The sequence below is a fragment of the Vulpes lagopus genome, chromosome 7, assembly GCF_018345385.1.
Source record: "Vulpes lagopus strain Blue_001 chromosome 7, ASM1834538v1, whole genome shotgun sequence".
NCBI lineage: Eukaryota > Metazoa > Chordata > Mammalia > Carnivora > Canidae > Vulpes > Vulpes lagopus.
Window position 1 is genome coordinate 129,760,972 of NC_054830.1, and position 17,364 is coordinate 129,778,335.

Here is a 17,364-nt window from a genome sequence, read left to right on the forward strand (position 1 = left end):
TGTTCTGGATTAGGCAGTTGTGATGGTTGTACAACCTAGTAGTCACAACTATACTAAAAACCACGGAATTGACTTATCCTTCAAAAGGGTAAATTTTTATGGTATGTGAATTATATCTCAATTGAAAAGATAAAAATCTTCAACCTACCAATTTGAGAATTTACTACTTTTATTGGTTTACTGTAGTGGGAGTTAAGTTCTCATCCCTTAGGGATGCTGAAGTAAAAGGCTGAAAATTCACTGCTCAAAAGGTTTATACACACTGATAATCCTTCAAGCATAGAATTCAATATAACATAAAATATTTCAACATTTTCCTCATCAATATAGCAAAAAATATTTCATTTACACATAAAATTGCTCTCTCCCAACTTTTTAGAATTTGCCATTTTTATTTTTATTTTTAATTTTTTTTAATTTTAATTTTTTTATTTATTTATGATAGTCACAGAGAGACAGAGAGAGAGGCAGAGACACAGGCAGAGGGAGAAACAGGCTCCATGCACCGGGAGCCTGATGTGGGATTCGATCCCGGGTCTCCAGGATCGCGCCCTGGGCCAAAGGCAAGCGCCAAACCACTGCGCCACCCAGGGATCCCCAGAATTTGCCATTTTTAAAGAGTACTGTACAAATCAGGTAGAAAACCATCATGGGTAGATGCAATTCATTACTCATCAGTGCGTAGTTTGGAAAATTTTCCATATACTCATTCCTTCATCCCACAAATATTTATTGAGTCCTTACTATGTGAGAACCACTTTACAAGGCTGGGGATACAGTGGCCAGCAACACAGCTAAACGTTTCTGCTGCTGTGGGGCTAATGTTCTGGTGAAGGTAGTAGGTCAACCACAAAGCAGTAAGAGATGATCAGAGAGCACGGAGACCCTAAAGAAAGTAAAACAGAGGAACTCCACAGAGTGCCTGAGCAGGCGGTGCCTCTGCTCGGGACTATGTTGGCATGGGAGGAGCCACTGTGAGAATGCCAACAGGAGCAGCGTCATGTTCCTCCTGTGGGGATTCATGAGCACATTCTGTCTCCAAAACACACATGTGAGATTTGGGTATGTGATCTCCAAGTCGGCCTTCCGAACACAAGTGAGTCAATGATACTCAACAGCACGGTCTTTTTATTTTATTATTTATTTATTTTAATACAAAGCTTTGGCATTAGCAATTTTATGAAAAAATAAAATGTACTAAAAATAAACGCTCGTATGGCATGATTGGTAAATGATGCACAAAAATAGGTTCTTTTTTCCTTGAAGGCAATCAGTCAGAAAGCAGTTTTTTCTTCTTCAAAACCACTCTACCCTGTGGAATGAAAGGGAAAAAAAAGAAGTCAAGAATCAGTTAAAGGGGAATTGCCAATATTTTAAAATAACAGAGAAAGTGATCCTCACTGAGGGGTGGCCTGGCGCTGTCCCCAACTACTTCCCAGCCCTGTCTGGTAAAGCCAGGAAGCCACTGGCATCTTCCTGAACTTAGCAGCTTCAGATCTGTGATCAAGTGGCGCAGTCACCTTGGAAGTGTGTGTGTCCTCCCACCAGGAACATGGACAAAAGCCCAGGCTAATAGCATCTCGTTTAAAAATTCAGGGACAGGGGCACCTGGGTGGCTCAGTGGCTGAGTACCTGCTTTTGGCTCAGGGTGTGATCCCGGAATTCTGGGATCGAGTCCCACATAGGCTCCCCATGGGGATGTGCCGTGCCTATGTCTCTGCCTCTCTGCGTCTCTCGTGAATAAATCAGTAAAATCTTTAAAAATAAATAAAAATGCAGGGGCAACTATACTGGTTGCTGGTTCACAACTTTTCCTGGTTTGAATGTATGTTCTCAGGGCCACGTGTCCTGGAATCTGTAGTTGTTTCTTTATAATAGGATCCCCCTTTATATCTCATGCAAGAAGGTCAATCTTTACTTTGAAATAAAATTTGCAGAACCCAGCCTTCCAGGGCTTATGGCTCTCATGGGACTTCCCCAGACTGTATGCACACACATCTGTCCCTAAAGGAAGTGCCTGATAGTACCTGGGGCCTCTGCAGCCTGGCACTGTGGGGCTGCTCCAGCTCGCTGAAGCCCTGTATGGCTGGCTCACTTCCTTGGCTCCCCATTTGTGTCTTTAGTGCTGCTTCCTCTTCTCTTTGCTCAGTTCCAGAGCCACGTTCCTTGCCTCTCAATTTCTAATCACACATTGCTCCAGCACTACTTCATGTCCTCTCTTCCCCATGACTTCCTCCCTTAGATCCATACTCTCACCTCACCCATCACCCTGCCTGCAGCCTCTACGCTAGAGCAACTCTTCGGCCACAGGAATCCTCTTTTTGCTGAAAAGCCTTACGTATTAGTCGCTGTTTCCAAGAACACAGTCCAAATTCTGCAGCTGGCCTACTGCCGCCACCACTTTCAGCAGACACAACCAACCCACAACTCTCTGGTCCTGTTCCATGAGGACCCCATCCAGGAAGCCTCTGCTAACTTCCTAGGGTGTGAGCAGGGCCCACAAGCTCTCCCATCACTTCAGCAGGCGCCATAAGCCTGGCCATAAGCCTGAGCGCTGTGCAAAGCAGCCCCATTCCCACAGCACCCCTGCAGGGCAAGGCCATTCACAACTTCACACAGAGCTCTGGACTTGACTGGTTACTGCAGCCCCGCTGAACATAACACACTGATTTTACAAAATTTTCCCAGAGAAATTAGATGTTAGATATAACAACTTTCAATGGGCAAATCAAGATTTTTAAACTGACTTTATTTGGGCTGCTCTTCTAAGGAACTGTAAATCGCTGCAGCCACAAGATTAAAGGGACTTGTGAAAACCAGAAATGAACACTACAGAGACAGTGCAGAAGTCCAATCCAAGGTCCTCATTGCCTTTGATCTTCTCTGTGTCATCACATTTCTAGAAAGCCAACAGTCTTCTTCTACCACATTATCCAGAGCCCTGGGATGGCTCTCTGGAGTAGTCAAAGATGAGCAATGCAAAGGGAAGAGGTAGACCCAGAAACATCGAGCTTGAATTCCAGGCCCTTCTTCCTATGGCATTTCTCAGGGAATCCCCCAGCCCCTTTGGGCCTCAGGTTATTTTGTGTATGTATCTTAGGCTCAGAATGGCTAAAAGGAGAAGTAAACACTAGCAGAAAGAAGAGGATTCGTTATAAAATTGGGGGCACGTTGAATCTTTGCTGGTGTTATGACAAGGAAGGCTGTCTCGGAAAAATAAGCAATCCTTGATGGGTGCCAGTGTAAACAAAAGGTACTCGACTGAGAACCAGAAATTGAAAATTTTTAGTTCTGTGTTTTCTCAAACTGCAAGCAGTCTCCTATTAATGGACTGAAAAAGCCATGCAGAATTCCTGACTAGCATTAACAACAAAGTGTAAAGGAGGATCGGTGGAATACTGTGTGTAGGGAGGAAGACACCTGTAAACTTTGTCAGTTACACACTGGGAATGTCACAATGTAAAATGTAGTTCTTACAGTGGTAGGTGGTAAAAAAGTTTTCAAATCATTGCTTAATATTTAAGGTTCTTTTTTTTTTATTTTTTATTTTTTATTTATTTATGATAGTCATACAGAGAGAGAGAGAGAGAGAGAGGCAGAGACACAGGCAGGGAGAAGCAGGCTCCATGCACCGGGAGCCCGACGTGGGATTCGATCCCGGGTCTCCAGGATCGCGCCCTGGGCCAAAGGCAGGCGCCAAACCGCTGCGCCACCCAGGGATCCCCAATATTTAAGGTTCTAAAAGGGGCAGCCAGCCAGCAGGGCATGCAAGTCCTCTTCTCAGGCTCTGACTTGTCCCAGGAAAGGACCATTGAGGACAGACAAGTGAAGAGGGGCTCTCAGAACTACAGGGAACCTCTGGCCTCCTCCCACTCGGTCTGCCTCCAAACAGTGCTAGCTTTGTAGCTCATTTCTGTCTGCAGCTCCCTGGCTTGCAAAGCATCCCATGTTCAGAGACGGATACTGCCGACCACCACAAAGCTCTTCCTTGTACTCAGTGGTGCTCTACCTTCCTGTGGATATCTTGAGAGCTCCCCAACTACACAGTAAGCTCCCCCTGTGTGTGCACTGGTCAGTCCCCATGGGACTGTGATGAGTGTCACACAGGGTAACTGGGGCAGACCCAGAGCCTGACAGGAATAGGCTGTTGGGAGGTACTTGGCAAACCATTGCTATTTTCATCTTTGCGAGCCCTTCAAATACTTGGAGACCTCCTTCACATCACCCTCAACTTTGCTCTTTAAGCCAAGCATCCCCAAGACATCAAAATGATTACACTTGCAAATCCTTTTACACTGAAACAAGTTAATGTTCCTCTTAAGAGTGTGAGAATAGGGCGCCTTGGTGGTTCAGTAGGTTGAGGGTATGACTCAAGTTCGACTCAAGTCAGATCACAGGGTTGTGAGGTCCAGCCCTGCATCTGGCTCTGTGCTCACTGTGAAGTCTGTGTGAAATTCTCTCTCTCCCCCTTCCTTTGCCCTTCCCCTGCTTGTTCTCATGCTCTCTCTCTCTCTCTCTAAAATCAATCTTTAAAAAAACAAAAAAACAACAACCATGAGCAGAACAATTCAGAACTACTGAAGACAGTCAAATAGAAGCACCCATTCCTTTGATCAGGCTCCTAACTTTCCGTCACTATGCCTCAGGAGCCAGCTCAGCAGGAATACTGGCAGGGTTGACTCTGACCTGCTGCAGAGCTAGGGCTTCCTGGCCTCGGGTTATGCCACAGGAGTTTATATTTGCTACAGTTACTGCACATTAACCACAGCAGGGTTCATTTCCTTCTCCTGAGATGGTTTTGAAACTTGAATGTCTGGGTTATTATACTCCTGGGCAGATCTTTGGGCATGAGTTCTATGAAGTGGAATCTAGGAACTGAGAAAGAACACTGGAGGATACCTAGCTGAACCTCCCATTCCGCTCAAAATCCGTCTGCATCATTGTCCTGACCTCGCAATGCAACTCGTGCCTCAAATGAAAACAATGAAAATACTTACTGTTCTCATGTTGAGGGAAAATAGACTGATACAAACATAAGCTGGTTAACACTGAGATTTAATGAGGTTTTTGGAATGATGAAGTAGAGCAGCAAACCTCCTTTGGGAGCTGAAGTTTACTAACATTGCTTACTTAGGTACTAAGAAATTGGGAGTATGGAAAATTATATATATAAATATATTTACCTTGGATGTTATTTGCTGCTTTGACTCTTTATATTTGCAAAGCCTCAACATTCACTAGATTTGTTTGCAGTGTTAAAAATTAAAGCACAAAAAAAAAAAATAAAATAAAAAAATAAAAAAAAAATAAATAAAAATTAAAGCACAATTAGTCACGGTTGAGTATTTAAATAATATTTTGACACAACAGAAGGGGAGTGACCTCAGATTCATGGACTTGATTGACTTCACATCAGGAAATAGCCTCAAGCCGTGGATAATTGTGCAGAGTGTGGTGAGGGCGGAGGGCGTGCGTTTAGCCCTAGCAGGGCAGCCATTCACGCACTGCAGCCAGGCTTGGGGCCGTCTGGGTTCCACCACATGCCAGCCCTGACATGTGGCCCACACTGCTTCCTTTTGCCTACAGGGTTTCACCCGCAACTAGACTGGGTCAAGGTCTTGCTAAAATCACAATATACAAGTTCAGTGTAACACCAGCAGAAGAGTAAACTATAATAGTAGGTAATATGTGGGGAGGTGAATTTTACTATCAACTTCCAGACAAACTGTTAACATGTGAAAAGATGGAATCTACTTATATAGAAGACTATCTCACGCATGAATGAGGTTACCTAGAAAACTAAAGTAGCAATTAAATTGAAAAGGCAATCTCATTTTGGCTGCAGTTTTTGGTAAAGGCAAAAAAAGGAAGTAAGATAGATTTAAAAGAATTCATTGATGAAGAATAATTAGATTTATGTACTAATAGAAACTTTCCTCTGGAATTAAAACCTCATAGGAATTTTTCATCAAATTCTTGGGAAGGAGACACTGAGTAAGAGTGACTATTATTTTTCATCCTCCACAATTAAAATGGCCTTTAAAATATTAAGTAATTCATGTTTTATTGAAAATCAATATATAAAAGCACAATAGGAGAGAAAAACATCACCCCAAATTCTACTAAATTAGGGTAATCACCATTAATATTTTGGTGACCATTCTTTCATGCACTCATATGTCCACACACACACACACACACACACACACTCTCTCTCTCTCTCTCTCTCTCAATGGGATCATGAAAATCGTCCTTCAGAGAAGTTCTGATTGGAGGCACAGAAATATTATCAGGATGAACAATTGCAGTATCAATCCTTTACAAAGGCTCATGGGAGAAGGGTTGGCCTAAGACATGGATCTAAGATCAATGTTGAGATTGAGTCATGCAGGCATTTATGCGTGGAACTGAAATATTGTGGCCAAGGGACCCTGATTTCTAAAAGGTAACATGTCTATTGAGCCTTCTTTAAACTATCTGATGCATGACCTGACATCTGGCAGATCCTTGGTGGCAGCAAGGTGATCATTACATCACTGAACAGTTTTCTATAAGTGCCCAGAGTGCCCCTACTTGCTGTGATTGGTTTTCACTCATTTGTGAAAAATTTAAGGAGTGGGTTACATCATCATCTAGTTTGATGTGGTCACTGTGAGAGTAAGCAAATGAGGCGACTGCAGGTGAAATCACCATTTCTCTACAAACTGAGGTCTGAATCACAGGACTCACAGAGTTCCTGTGATTCTGTATTATTTCATGGAAGAAAATGAAATTGATTTACCAAATGATAAAGGCAGCTATGGTCATCTTGTTCACAGGACTGGAAGAATCTCATTGGAACTGTTCAGCTAACATTTATTGAGCACTTATTATGTACCAGGCACTGTGCTAAGCACTGTATATGCTACTTCGTACAACCTATGATGTACTCCTGCCGTTATTCCTGTTTTCTGCATGACTAAAATGAGCTTCCGAGAAATACAGCTGCCCAGGTAGAAAATGGAAGAGCAGGGAGTCAAACCCAGGCTATGTCTGACTCTAGAGCCTGAGCAATTAATACTTGCTATGTTGATGTAAACCATCGGGTAGGTTGACGTGCTGGATGGAGCAGCTGAGACTACGCGCCAGCAGGCTAAAGATGCCAACTGACCATGGCATCCTCCCAACCTGTGCTAGGCCAGGGATACCAAAGGGCACTTCTTACAAGTATCTAGATCAGGTTAGAGATAATAAAATCAGGTCATTATAAGTGGAGGTTACTTGCCCATTTGTTTCCATAGCTGGACAATGAGTGTTCCATTAAATCAATTACAGGAGCTTGGCTGGTTATTATTAATAAGTTAAAATGCCAGGGCATAAGTGAGTGTGGAGAGCACAGGAATTCCACCTGTGCCAGTTTAGGTTCCTATCTGGGCTGTGTCCCAGGGATAAGTTCACCTCAAACTAGCTTTCATGAATACTGGTAAAGAAAAGGACTCAATAATACCTTACAGTTAAATGCCTTGAATTTAAAACAAACTAACAGAACCAAAAACCTTTCCTGCATCTTAGCCCTGTGGAAAGCTATCCTAGAAAATCACTGGATCAAATGGACCTTAACAGTCAGCTAGCTCAGTTTCGCCTACTCCGAAAAATCTCTGACCTACAACAGTCCAGACAAATAACATGCAGCTTTTGCCTGCACTCCTGGTCCTGAGCACTCCCCATGGCAAACCAGTTCACTCGCAAGGAGCCTCGCTGACAGATGTTCTTCCTTTCACTGAGATGAAATTCACCTTCCTGTCATCTGCCCACTGGTCCTCATCTTGCCCCATAGGAATACAGTTTATACTTATTTTGTTTTCCCCTGACAGTCCTCCCAATATTTGGAAACAGCGGGTCTTCCCAATTGCTTCTTTCTTATAGGCTAAACATCCAAGTCACTGTCCCCTGACCACAGGCCAGGGTACCAGTGTTCCATCAAAAGCTAAGTATGTAAGTAAGAATCCAGGTGAAGTTTGGTGGGCACATAGGAGTGGGACTATTTCTGCCAGTGATCCGGACACGGGCCTTCTTTATATGCTACAACTGTACTGGATCCCTTTGGCATCTGCATCACACTGCTCTTGTACTTTAAGCTTGTGGCTAACGGGAGCCCCTAGGTCTTTTCTCAAGTGAGCTGTTGTTGCTGAGCAAGGTGACCTCCCCGATCTGTGTACTGACTGCAAATATATGGTCACGAAATTCATTATTTTGCTAGGTATGATTTCATCAGGATCAGTATGAAACTGGTGGAGGCCAATTTTCACCATATCTATGAAAATTACTCTACAAGTTTTCTTGGGGTCATGTGGCACATGCAATCCAAAAAATAATTTGTTACTTACTCATTAGCATTCAAGCTAGCTGTGGCTCTGATGATCATGTAGCAGAGTGTGAGAGCACTGAGGAGGCCAAAACTGGCAATAATAAACCATTCTTCTGTTGACAAAGGAAAGGGAGGAAATCACTCTGGGGAGAAGCTTAAGTCAAATCGATGTCAACATTTCCCTCAAATGCAACGAAGCAGACGTCAACGGAGTTGTAAGCCAAGACTGGCCCAAGGAAGTGCAGCAGGAGGAGGTTTGCCAGAGAGCTACTAACTGGAGAAGGTTAGTGGAAGTAGTGGTGAAAGCTGCAAGGGAGAAAGGAAAGCATGGCCCAAACATTTCTTCCAGTTAAGGTCTTGAGGTTGTGGAGGAGTGTGGCCACCAAAAAGCGTGCAGTAGAAATATGTGTATAAAATTGCACGTGGACAGAGATTTTTAAATTACTACTTTAGATGACAGTAAAATGGACTGGCCATACTTATATAATCTTTCCTTCTTCACTTTGTCACTTCTGCATGGTTGTGTTACTCAGTCTTAGAGACAGGCTTACAAATATAGAGTAGGGGTCCCAGAGGTCTTGTGGGTACTCCACGCAGTCCGCAGGCTGGCCTTCCGTGGCATGCAGCTCTACTTTCTTTTCTTTTAGAGACTTACAGTCTTTACTTAAATAGGACATTTCATTGGTGACTCCTGGAAAGGCCTACGCTTCACACCCCCACCTTCCCAGTGGGGAGCGGCACTGGGCTGCTCTGGTTGCGTCGAGCAGGTAGTTCACCAGGTACACGGCCCATTAGAGAGCCGAAAATCTCTGGTACCCAAAGTTTTTAGCTAGTCTCTCTCTAGATCCAGGAAGTCAGTGGATATTTTTCTTTCTTTTCAAAGTCTGTGTTGTCAAGGTAACATTCCAAAAACACTATTTACTGAGAACCTCAAAAATAACCTGTGAACCGATCTGACTTCCTAACAAGTCTTAACTAGAAAATATTTCGTAGAGTATACACTAACTGGGGCTGGTTTAACAGTGCTACACAGTCAAGTCCCTTCTACTTCTGCAGTAAGGCAGTAGGAAGACATTTCTACTTGGAATGTCAAATGTTTCTATGCAAAGTGTGTAACATGAGTGTTTCTCAATCTGGTTTCCATGAATCCCATAAATATGCAAAATTATGTATGTCTAGGAATTTGTCCAGAAAAAGGTTTTTATAATTTCACTGGACTAAAGTTTTAAAGGTGGTGATCTTCAAAAGGTTAAGACTTTGTTCTTCAGGATTCCAGGATGATGAGTTTGTTCTATGAGCATTTCTTGGCCATCTTGATATTTATTATTAAAATGCTTAGCAAACTCTTTCTTCTTGGTAACAGTGCTGCCAAGTGCTTCCCAGATTACAAATTCCTCATCATTCAGTGAATTTATAAGGTTTGAATTTATGTCAAAATGAACATTTAAGAACCCACGCAAAATCCATCATTTTTACCTGGAGATATTTTAAGTTAGGAAAAATGTACACTGGCATTTAAAAAAATTAAGAGATGACTGGTCATCGGTATCAAGAAGCTTCGAACTCAGTGTTCTTCATTTTTTTCTTCTCAGAGACCTTTATATGTGATAAGGTGATAAGACTAACTTTTAGAACTTCTATTACATGTGTGTTTCTGCATTCTGAATATATCATCCACAGGTGTATGGCATTTCAATGATAAAAACTAGTGACCAAAAAGAAACAAACGCCATTGCAATGATCTCCACAGGGGACCCGGGGTATTTGGGCAGCAGTCGGCTGCAGCTGGGTCCCTGATCACCTCTGTCCACCCCAGAGTGTATTTAGCACAGTGTCTTGCACAGTGGATGCTGGGCAAATGCACTGTAGTTGCTATAGCACTACAGAGCTTTGAGGGGAAAGGAGAGGTAGCTTTGGTTTAATTTAACCATGTGAAGTTATTGATTAACATGCATTAATTTGGCTAAAGGTGATTAATTTGATACATGAAGTAATATTTTTTTATCATCAAAACGTAAGATTTTGAAAGGACATTCCTGCATAAAATTTATAACAGGACCAGAACTTAATGTAGTAGGAGGTGCTCAATAAATGTCAATCAATGAAGAGCCTACAAAAACTCAGTGATAAACAAATAACCTTTGTTTCCTTTATTGTTACTAGGTCAGTTTGAAAAAAATCTCCACTCTAAAACCTGAAACCATGAAAAGCTGTTAAATCGCCAGGATATGAAAGGAAATGAGTCAAACTGCATGGAAGAATACTTTTCCTGCTTTTATGAATGAATTAAGTCTCCTTGAGTTTAGACAAATGATAGAACAAAACCTGGGAAACTGTTTATTACTACTGATTTTTGGTCAGTGAAAAACATGTACACTTCAGTTGAACAGACCACACGAGCCTTACTATGTGGAGGAAAACTCCTGTGATGGCTTTATCCGTGCCACTGACTCATAGGGTGAGGCGGAGGTCCATCGGGTTTAGGGCTCGAAGCTACAGGCAAGCGACAGCACACACTGGGGAAGGAAGCACCACAGTGGTGACAGGGAGGATGAAGAGAGGCTGTTAGATGGAAAGACCGTGTAGGGGATGGAGCTGAAGGAGACAGCTGGCTTGTTGCAGGGTGAATGCCCACAGGGCCTACACACACACACTCCTGCCAGCCCACGCATACTGTACTTCGGCCTGCCCATTGACACACACATACTCGATATAATCGGAGCACCACTTTTCTTCGTGTCAACACTTCACCAATCAAGATATTCAAAACTAGTGAGAGCGTTTTTAAAGGCACATCACCCAATGGCTCTTGGTCCACCCTGTGCACAGTGATACCAAGACACCAGACTTCATAAAAAGTGTAAAATGAAATAAGCAGCAACAGGCCATCTCAACTCCCCCCTAGAGTTGTTTGTTCATTTGTTCAAATTCTGCCCTGGTTTTTCACTAAGTTGCCTGCAGCCCAGTGCTCATGGCTGGTTACACAACACATGATGCCCTGTGTCACATCCCAACGTGAATCTTAAAATGTCCGTCTGCAAGGCAGTCATCAAAACAGGTTTATAAACAGCTCCTAAGACAAATCTCTGAACAACTTGTCAGATGGCAGCTATTCCTATTTATTATACACAAATACACAAGCTCTTTATTGTAAGGACAGTTCTGTCTTCCCAAATACCTGTTTTAACAAAACTACCTGTCACCTTGTCCCTTACAGACTACTATCTCCCTGGCCTGGGTGACTGCCTCAACTGTCCTCTGGAGCAGTCAACACACACCAAGCAGCAGCAGCAAATCTGCTCTGCGCCTGGGTACAGGGTCCCACTTACTTGTTACTGCAATGTTGATCTCTCCCGTTCTGGGAGTGAGCTCCCCATCCTGCGCAAGAGGCGAGATTCCCGAAGTTCGAAGCGGCTCAAGGCCAAGGGAGTTTTCACTGGCGAGGTCACCTAGGGCTGATCTTCGGTTAACTGCTTGGGTTCTGGTGAGCCTTTCCATGTCAAATGCTACGTTATCAGTACATGGCAAATTTGGCTGCAAAATATTTCCAGATTAAGAGTACTTATAAGAATAACAAAATTTTTAAAAATAAAATTCTAAACGTCTGACACGCTGCTGAAAAGATCTCAAATTTTTTTCCATGTGATTTCCTCTCATTTCTTTCCCCATTTACCCTTTTTCACCCAAGAGTTTTCCTTTACGAGATGATCTCTTCCCCAAAAATGATACAAAAACCCCCAAATCCACTGCAGAGTTGATGAGAAAACTGGATCATTCATCTTCATGAAGAAACAACCACCTTTGGAGGACATGGCTCACGGGCAAAGGGATTCATTGTCATTATTCTAAAGCTGACCAACAGGAAAATGTAATTACACTGGCTCTTCCATTAATGCTGAGGGAGAGCAGATAACATAAAATACTGCTTTTATCCTATTAACTTCGCTGTAATGCCCCATTTATCTGGCAGTCAGTTTTTACCTTTTGACACGAGGATAGCACACGACCAAGAGTGGATCAACATTGAAAAGACCTTTGAACTGTGAGTATACCATCTGTTTCAAAATCAAAGCATCTAACCCAGAAGGAGAGGTATAGAGCTGCCCTGGGGCCAATATCTACCAACTAAAAAAATAAACGGGTACGAAAGTGTTCTGAGGTAACAAGATGGATATTTGGTTTCCCTGGCAACCTTCAGTTCTTTTAGCAGACAGCAGGTTGGAAGCAGAGCTGGGAAGGATGGCTGAGAGAAGCTCAAGGATGGAGAAGTCACAGCCAGCCAGACCCAGAACAATGGCTTCCTGTGCAGAAGTGTTCTAGATTGCCCCATGGTCCAAGTGAAAATGCTTATAATGATACCCAGTCAGAAGAGGTTTATTACAGTTTTTATAGTTAAAACCACAGCAGCTTGTAATAGATTTTAGAAGGATGTTTATTAAAAACAAAAGGCAGAAGTGTCAGTACTTCAGAGAATAGGACTCAAAAAAACCCCAAACCAAACAACCACCAAGATTGGAGGCAACAAAAAAGGCTAAGTTAATACTTCCCGAAGCATCTGTCATATGCCAGATATTACAGCAGATGCTCTACGTTAAGCTCTTCAAGCAGGGGTGATGGTTCCCCAAGGGAGACACAGCAATGTCTGGAGGCATTCTGATTGTGTGACTGTTGTGTCTTGCTACTGGCATTTAGGAGCAGCCAGGGATGTGTGAGACACTTTCCAGTGTACAGGATGTGCACCCCACCCCCTGCCCCGGTGGAATGATCTGATCTACAGTGTCAGTGGTGCTGAAGTAGAGTAACCCTGTGTTAAACTATGTCAATGACATGATCTCTGGAGACAGGAGGAACAATCCTGCCTAACTGGACTGCTAAGCATATTTCAAATAGGACTATCTGGATGTGCTTTGGGTTGCAAAGCTAAAATGAGCAATTCATCTGTTGGATCAAACTAAACTTTCAGTTCCATAAAGAAATCATTCACCCACTCTTTTCTGAGACCTGACTTTCCTCTAAGAAGCGTTAATTTTGGATATACACTTCTGGTAAGGAAGAACTGTAAGAAGTCTCCCAGGTCCTGGGTTAGTTAGTCAGGGCAGAGCTGCCTGGCCATAGCTGAATGAAGTCCTCTGAGTGGCACCTGACCAAAGGCTGCCAGGCTGGCAGAGGTTCACCCTGGGCTGGCACTGCCCACCTTTGCTGCTTGCACCTGACAAACGCCCTGGGGAGCAAAGCCAGATTCAAGAGGAAGGAACAAAAGTGAGGACATGGTTTTATATGATGCTAAATACAGAAAGAAAAAAATCTACTATTGGATCAAAGTCAAAAGTCTATATTCTAATTCTAGTCTTAAACAAAACACAACAAAAACAACAAAACCAGAATGGAAGAAAACCCCCACCCCTCTTTCCACTGCCATTCTTCACATTTCCACCACCTGATAGAAGCACGCTTCCAAGTGGACTAGTTCAGTTCTCTATCTTCTCTTCTGGGAGTTCCCCAAAATGGGCTGACCTTTAAGGACTCTAGAAGGGACCCCTGGACTCACAAGGCTGTGCGGCAAAGAGGCTTAACCACCCGCTCACGTGATGTTAGCTTACACGCGGAGACAATACCACACAAAAGTAGTGACAAAATAGAAAACATACCACAATTCCCAGGGCCTTCAAAATATTAAGTTTGCACATTGGACAGGTACAATGTTCACTAAGCCAGGGATCCACGCAGGACTTGTGGAAAACATGCCTATAAAAAAAACGGAGAGTCGTATCACAGGTTATATACTGAGTAACTATTAAACCCAAAGAAATGGAAGTTTTAGTGGTTTTTAGTGGCTTTTGGACATACTGGCAAGTCCTAAGAGACAAATACTAGGGATGCATTAAAATACAGCTGGCAGAAAATCTGCCCCCAATCTGTATGATGAGAACAGATATTTGGCTGTAACACTATTTAGCAGGTTTTTTTATTCTAGCATCTGAAGAAACTTACGATATTGATTAGGAATGAAACAAACTATACTTTAACAGTCAGTTATCCTTTCTACAATAGCTAGAGTAAAAGAAGGGAAATTCAAAAAGATATGAAGGGTAGAGTTTTCCACAAAAGTACTAATTGGTTTAGTGGAACTTGGTTTAAACGTTATTTAAAACATTATTTAAAACAACTTCTAGGGCAGCCCCAGTGGCGCAGGGGTTTAGTGCCGCCTGCAGCCCAGGGCATGATCCTGGAGACCCGGGATCGAGTCCCATGTCAGGCTCTCTGTGTGGTGCCTGCTTCTCCCTCTTCCTGTGTCTCTGCCTCTCTCTCTCTCTCTCTCTCTCTCTCTCTGTCTCTATGAATAAATAAAATAAAATCTTTTTAAAAAAATTTTTTTATTTATTATTTATGATGGCCACACAGAGAGAGAGAGGCAGAGACACAGGCAGATGGAGAAGCAGGCTCCATGCACTGGGAGCCCGACATGGGATTCGATCCGGGGTCTCCAGGATCGTGCCCTGGGCCAAAGGCAGGCGCCAAACCGCTGCGCCACCCACGGATCCCAAATAAAATAAAATCTTAAAAATAAAATAAAATAAAATAAAACAACTTCTAAGCAATCTATGTTACATGTTTGTGAAAGTTACAGGGTGGTTGGGAGTATTTTTAGAGATGAGCTGTGCCTAAGAATCAGGCAACACTGAGCCAACATTTTTCAGTGGAAACATTAAAAGGAGAGAAAAGGATGGGTGATTTTTTTTTTTTTTTTAATTCAGGAGAGCGGAAAGTCACATCCTTGTAATGGAAAAGAAGTCAGTCATGGAGAGCTCTCCATGTGGAAATAATTTCTCAAGTTTAAGTACTCCTCAAGGCAGCATTTAGAAGCTAAAATGAAGCCACATGGAAGCCCAGAGTCCTGGCCACACAGGGAAAGAGAACATACATTCTGGGAACCTTTGGAGGAACTAAACTTGGGAGTCTTAGGATAAAATAAATTTTAAGAAAAAAAAATTTTAAGAAAGATAAAAAATTGAAACATGGTATGCCCTTAAAACTTTGTTAATTTATAATTTACATGTGGCTTAGTTAAATGGTTAACTTTAGCTGGTTAAAAATGCAGGTTTGATCAAAAAAAGTAAGAGTCAAAAAAAGAAATTAAGAGTCTAAACTCACTGCTCCAAATGGGATCTGGAAGAAACATTCATGCTTACTTACAGCTTCAACTTTAACAATGCCTATGCACCCACCTACTGCCACTTGGTGACCTTGTACTCATTTATATGGATAAGAATAAGTATCTTGAAGACTGAGTTTATCAGTGCAATGAACTGGAACCTCCTCATCCCAGAAGGCTTTTATTTAAAATATTTAAAACTGCAGGTTTTTACTTAAGGGGCAAAGGAGTCACCAAACCATAGGCAACAAGACCAAAATTTAGTATACACAAGGCACTGTCATGTCTGCTTGTCACTTGTATCCTTATATGACTGCTTCAACAGGGGGATGAAGGGCTCCCTATATGCAGGGCTCCAATGGGCGGGTGTTTTCAGAGCCAGGGTTTATACCCAAGCAGCTGTCAGCTGTGCCAGTGTTCACTATAGTCTGTCAAAGATTAGAAGAAGGTTTCTAATCTTTCTGGAGACACAGACCCCTTTAGGTCAACTAACTGACAGGATCCTCCCCCTTACACCTGCCTAATCTCTGGCCTGTAGATCTCTGAGGGTTTGGTTAGTGTTCGGTGGGGGTGAGTGGTTGGGAGAGGTGCTTGAGGCCAGTTTTATGTGGGGCAGATGATGGACTTTGTGCAGTTGGCAGGTGACAGGAGAGGTGAGGCTGTGTGACCTCTGATGGAGCTGCTGCCATTAGCCAGCTGTTTGTGGAAACCCTGGTTTCTACAAGCAGCAGTGGCCTGGGGCAAACAGTGGTTTGCTCTCCCCACTCCCTCCACTTGTGTTTTTGCTTTCTGTTTTTCTTAGTCTACTTTTTTTAGTCTACTGCCTTTCTTTTTGATTACTGGTTGTTCAGAAAGAAGAAAATGGTATAATCTTATATTTAATTTTTAAAGCTATGTGAGTTGAATGTTCTCTGCTCATCTGTTCCTTTAGTTGTAAATGGATTTTTCCTACGTTGAGCTTTTAAACTGTTTCCTTATAGGTTTGTTGAAATAAAAGACAGTGTCCCTCCATCCCTCTTGGGGTACTGTAATGGACAACAAGGACTGGCCAAGTCTCCAGGGACAAACTGAGAATGGCCCCTTTCCCTGGCCAACCCAAAATCTGAAAAAAAAAAAGGAAAACAAACTTCTTTCTTTAAAAAGCCAACTTTTCCTTTTGAATATGTGTCCACCCCCGGCTCTCCTACTGTTGACCCCACCCCAGTTGGCCACCTGCCTCTCCCTTTGACAGATTCCCCAACAGCCTGGTTTTTGCACCTCGCCTGAGGGGAGGTGGGAGGTTGTCAATCTAGCTCCCATGCACGCCCCTCTCATCTGAAAATAGCCCGGCAGCTTTCCTGTTCACCTACGGGCCCTCTGATGCAGACCCCCAGCCTCCCTGGGGTTGCTGCTGGGATCTTGGTGGGTAGCTACCCTGTGCTCCTTCTTGTCCTCCTCACCCATCTCCTTCCCCCCAGGCACACTCCTGCAGTTGTGGAGTCTGAGCCTGCCTCCTGGCTGTGTCACCCACAAGCTGCCAGGCAGAGCAGCGGCGAAGGTGCAAACTCCCTTGTGAGTCTGTCTGGGGCAGTGAGTGATGAGCTGTTGCAGAATACTTAGAAAAGCACAGTGTGCAAATGAAAGGTACTATTAAACCCACATCACGTGAAGTAACGTTAATGTTTCACAGGATAACCCAATAAATGGTCAGAACATATTGTGTGGGCCTCCAGCGCCAGCATACCCAGCACCAGTGACTCCTGACTAACAGGTGTACCTTGCACCAGTCACAAAATAGAGCAGAGCAATGGCCGGGGTGGGGTGAGGGGGCCACACTGAAGGTGAGTGGTTTTCACAGCCCTGAAGCCTCTTGGTGTTGTGCAAG

At 43.2% G+C, this 17,364-nt stretch overlaps 1 protein-coding gene across 2 annotated transcripts in view; it reads right to left on the reverse strand.

The window, feature by feature from the left end:
• Positions 1-1,125: 1,125 nt before the first annotated feature.
• RNF130 (ring finger protein 130) overlaps positions 1,126-17,364 on the reverse strand; it is a 109,483-nt gene continuing 93,244 nt past the window's right edge. Inside the window, exons 6-9 of one of the 2 annotated variants that reach the window (XM_041762566.1) lie at positions 13,996-14,092; positions 11,677-11,881; positions 8,367-8,460; positions 1,126-1,312 (exon numbers count right to left, since the gene is read on the reverse strand). In XM_041762566.1, the coding sequence (XP_041618500.1) occupies positions 1,297-1,312; positions 8,367-8,460; positions 11,677-11,881; positions 13,996-14,092 (412 nt within the window). In that variant the 3' untranslated portion in view covers positions 1,126-1,296. The remainder of the gene's footprint in view (positions 1,313-8,366; positions 8,461-11,676; positions 11,882-13,995; positions 14,093-17,364) is intronic. The other variant, XM_041762567.1, reaches the window with a different exon arrangement.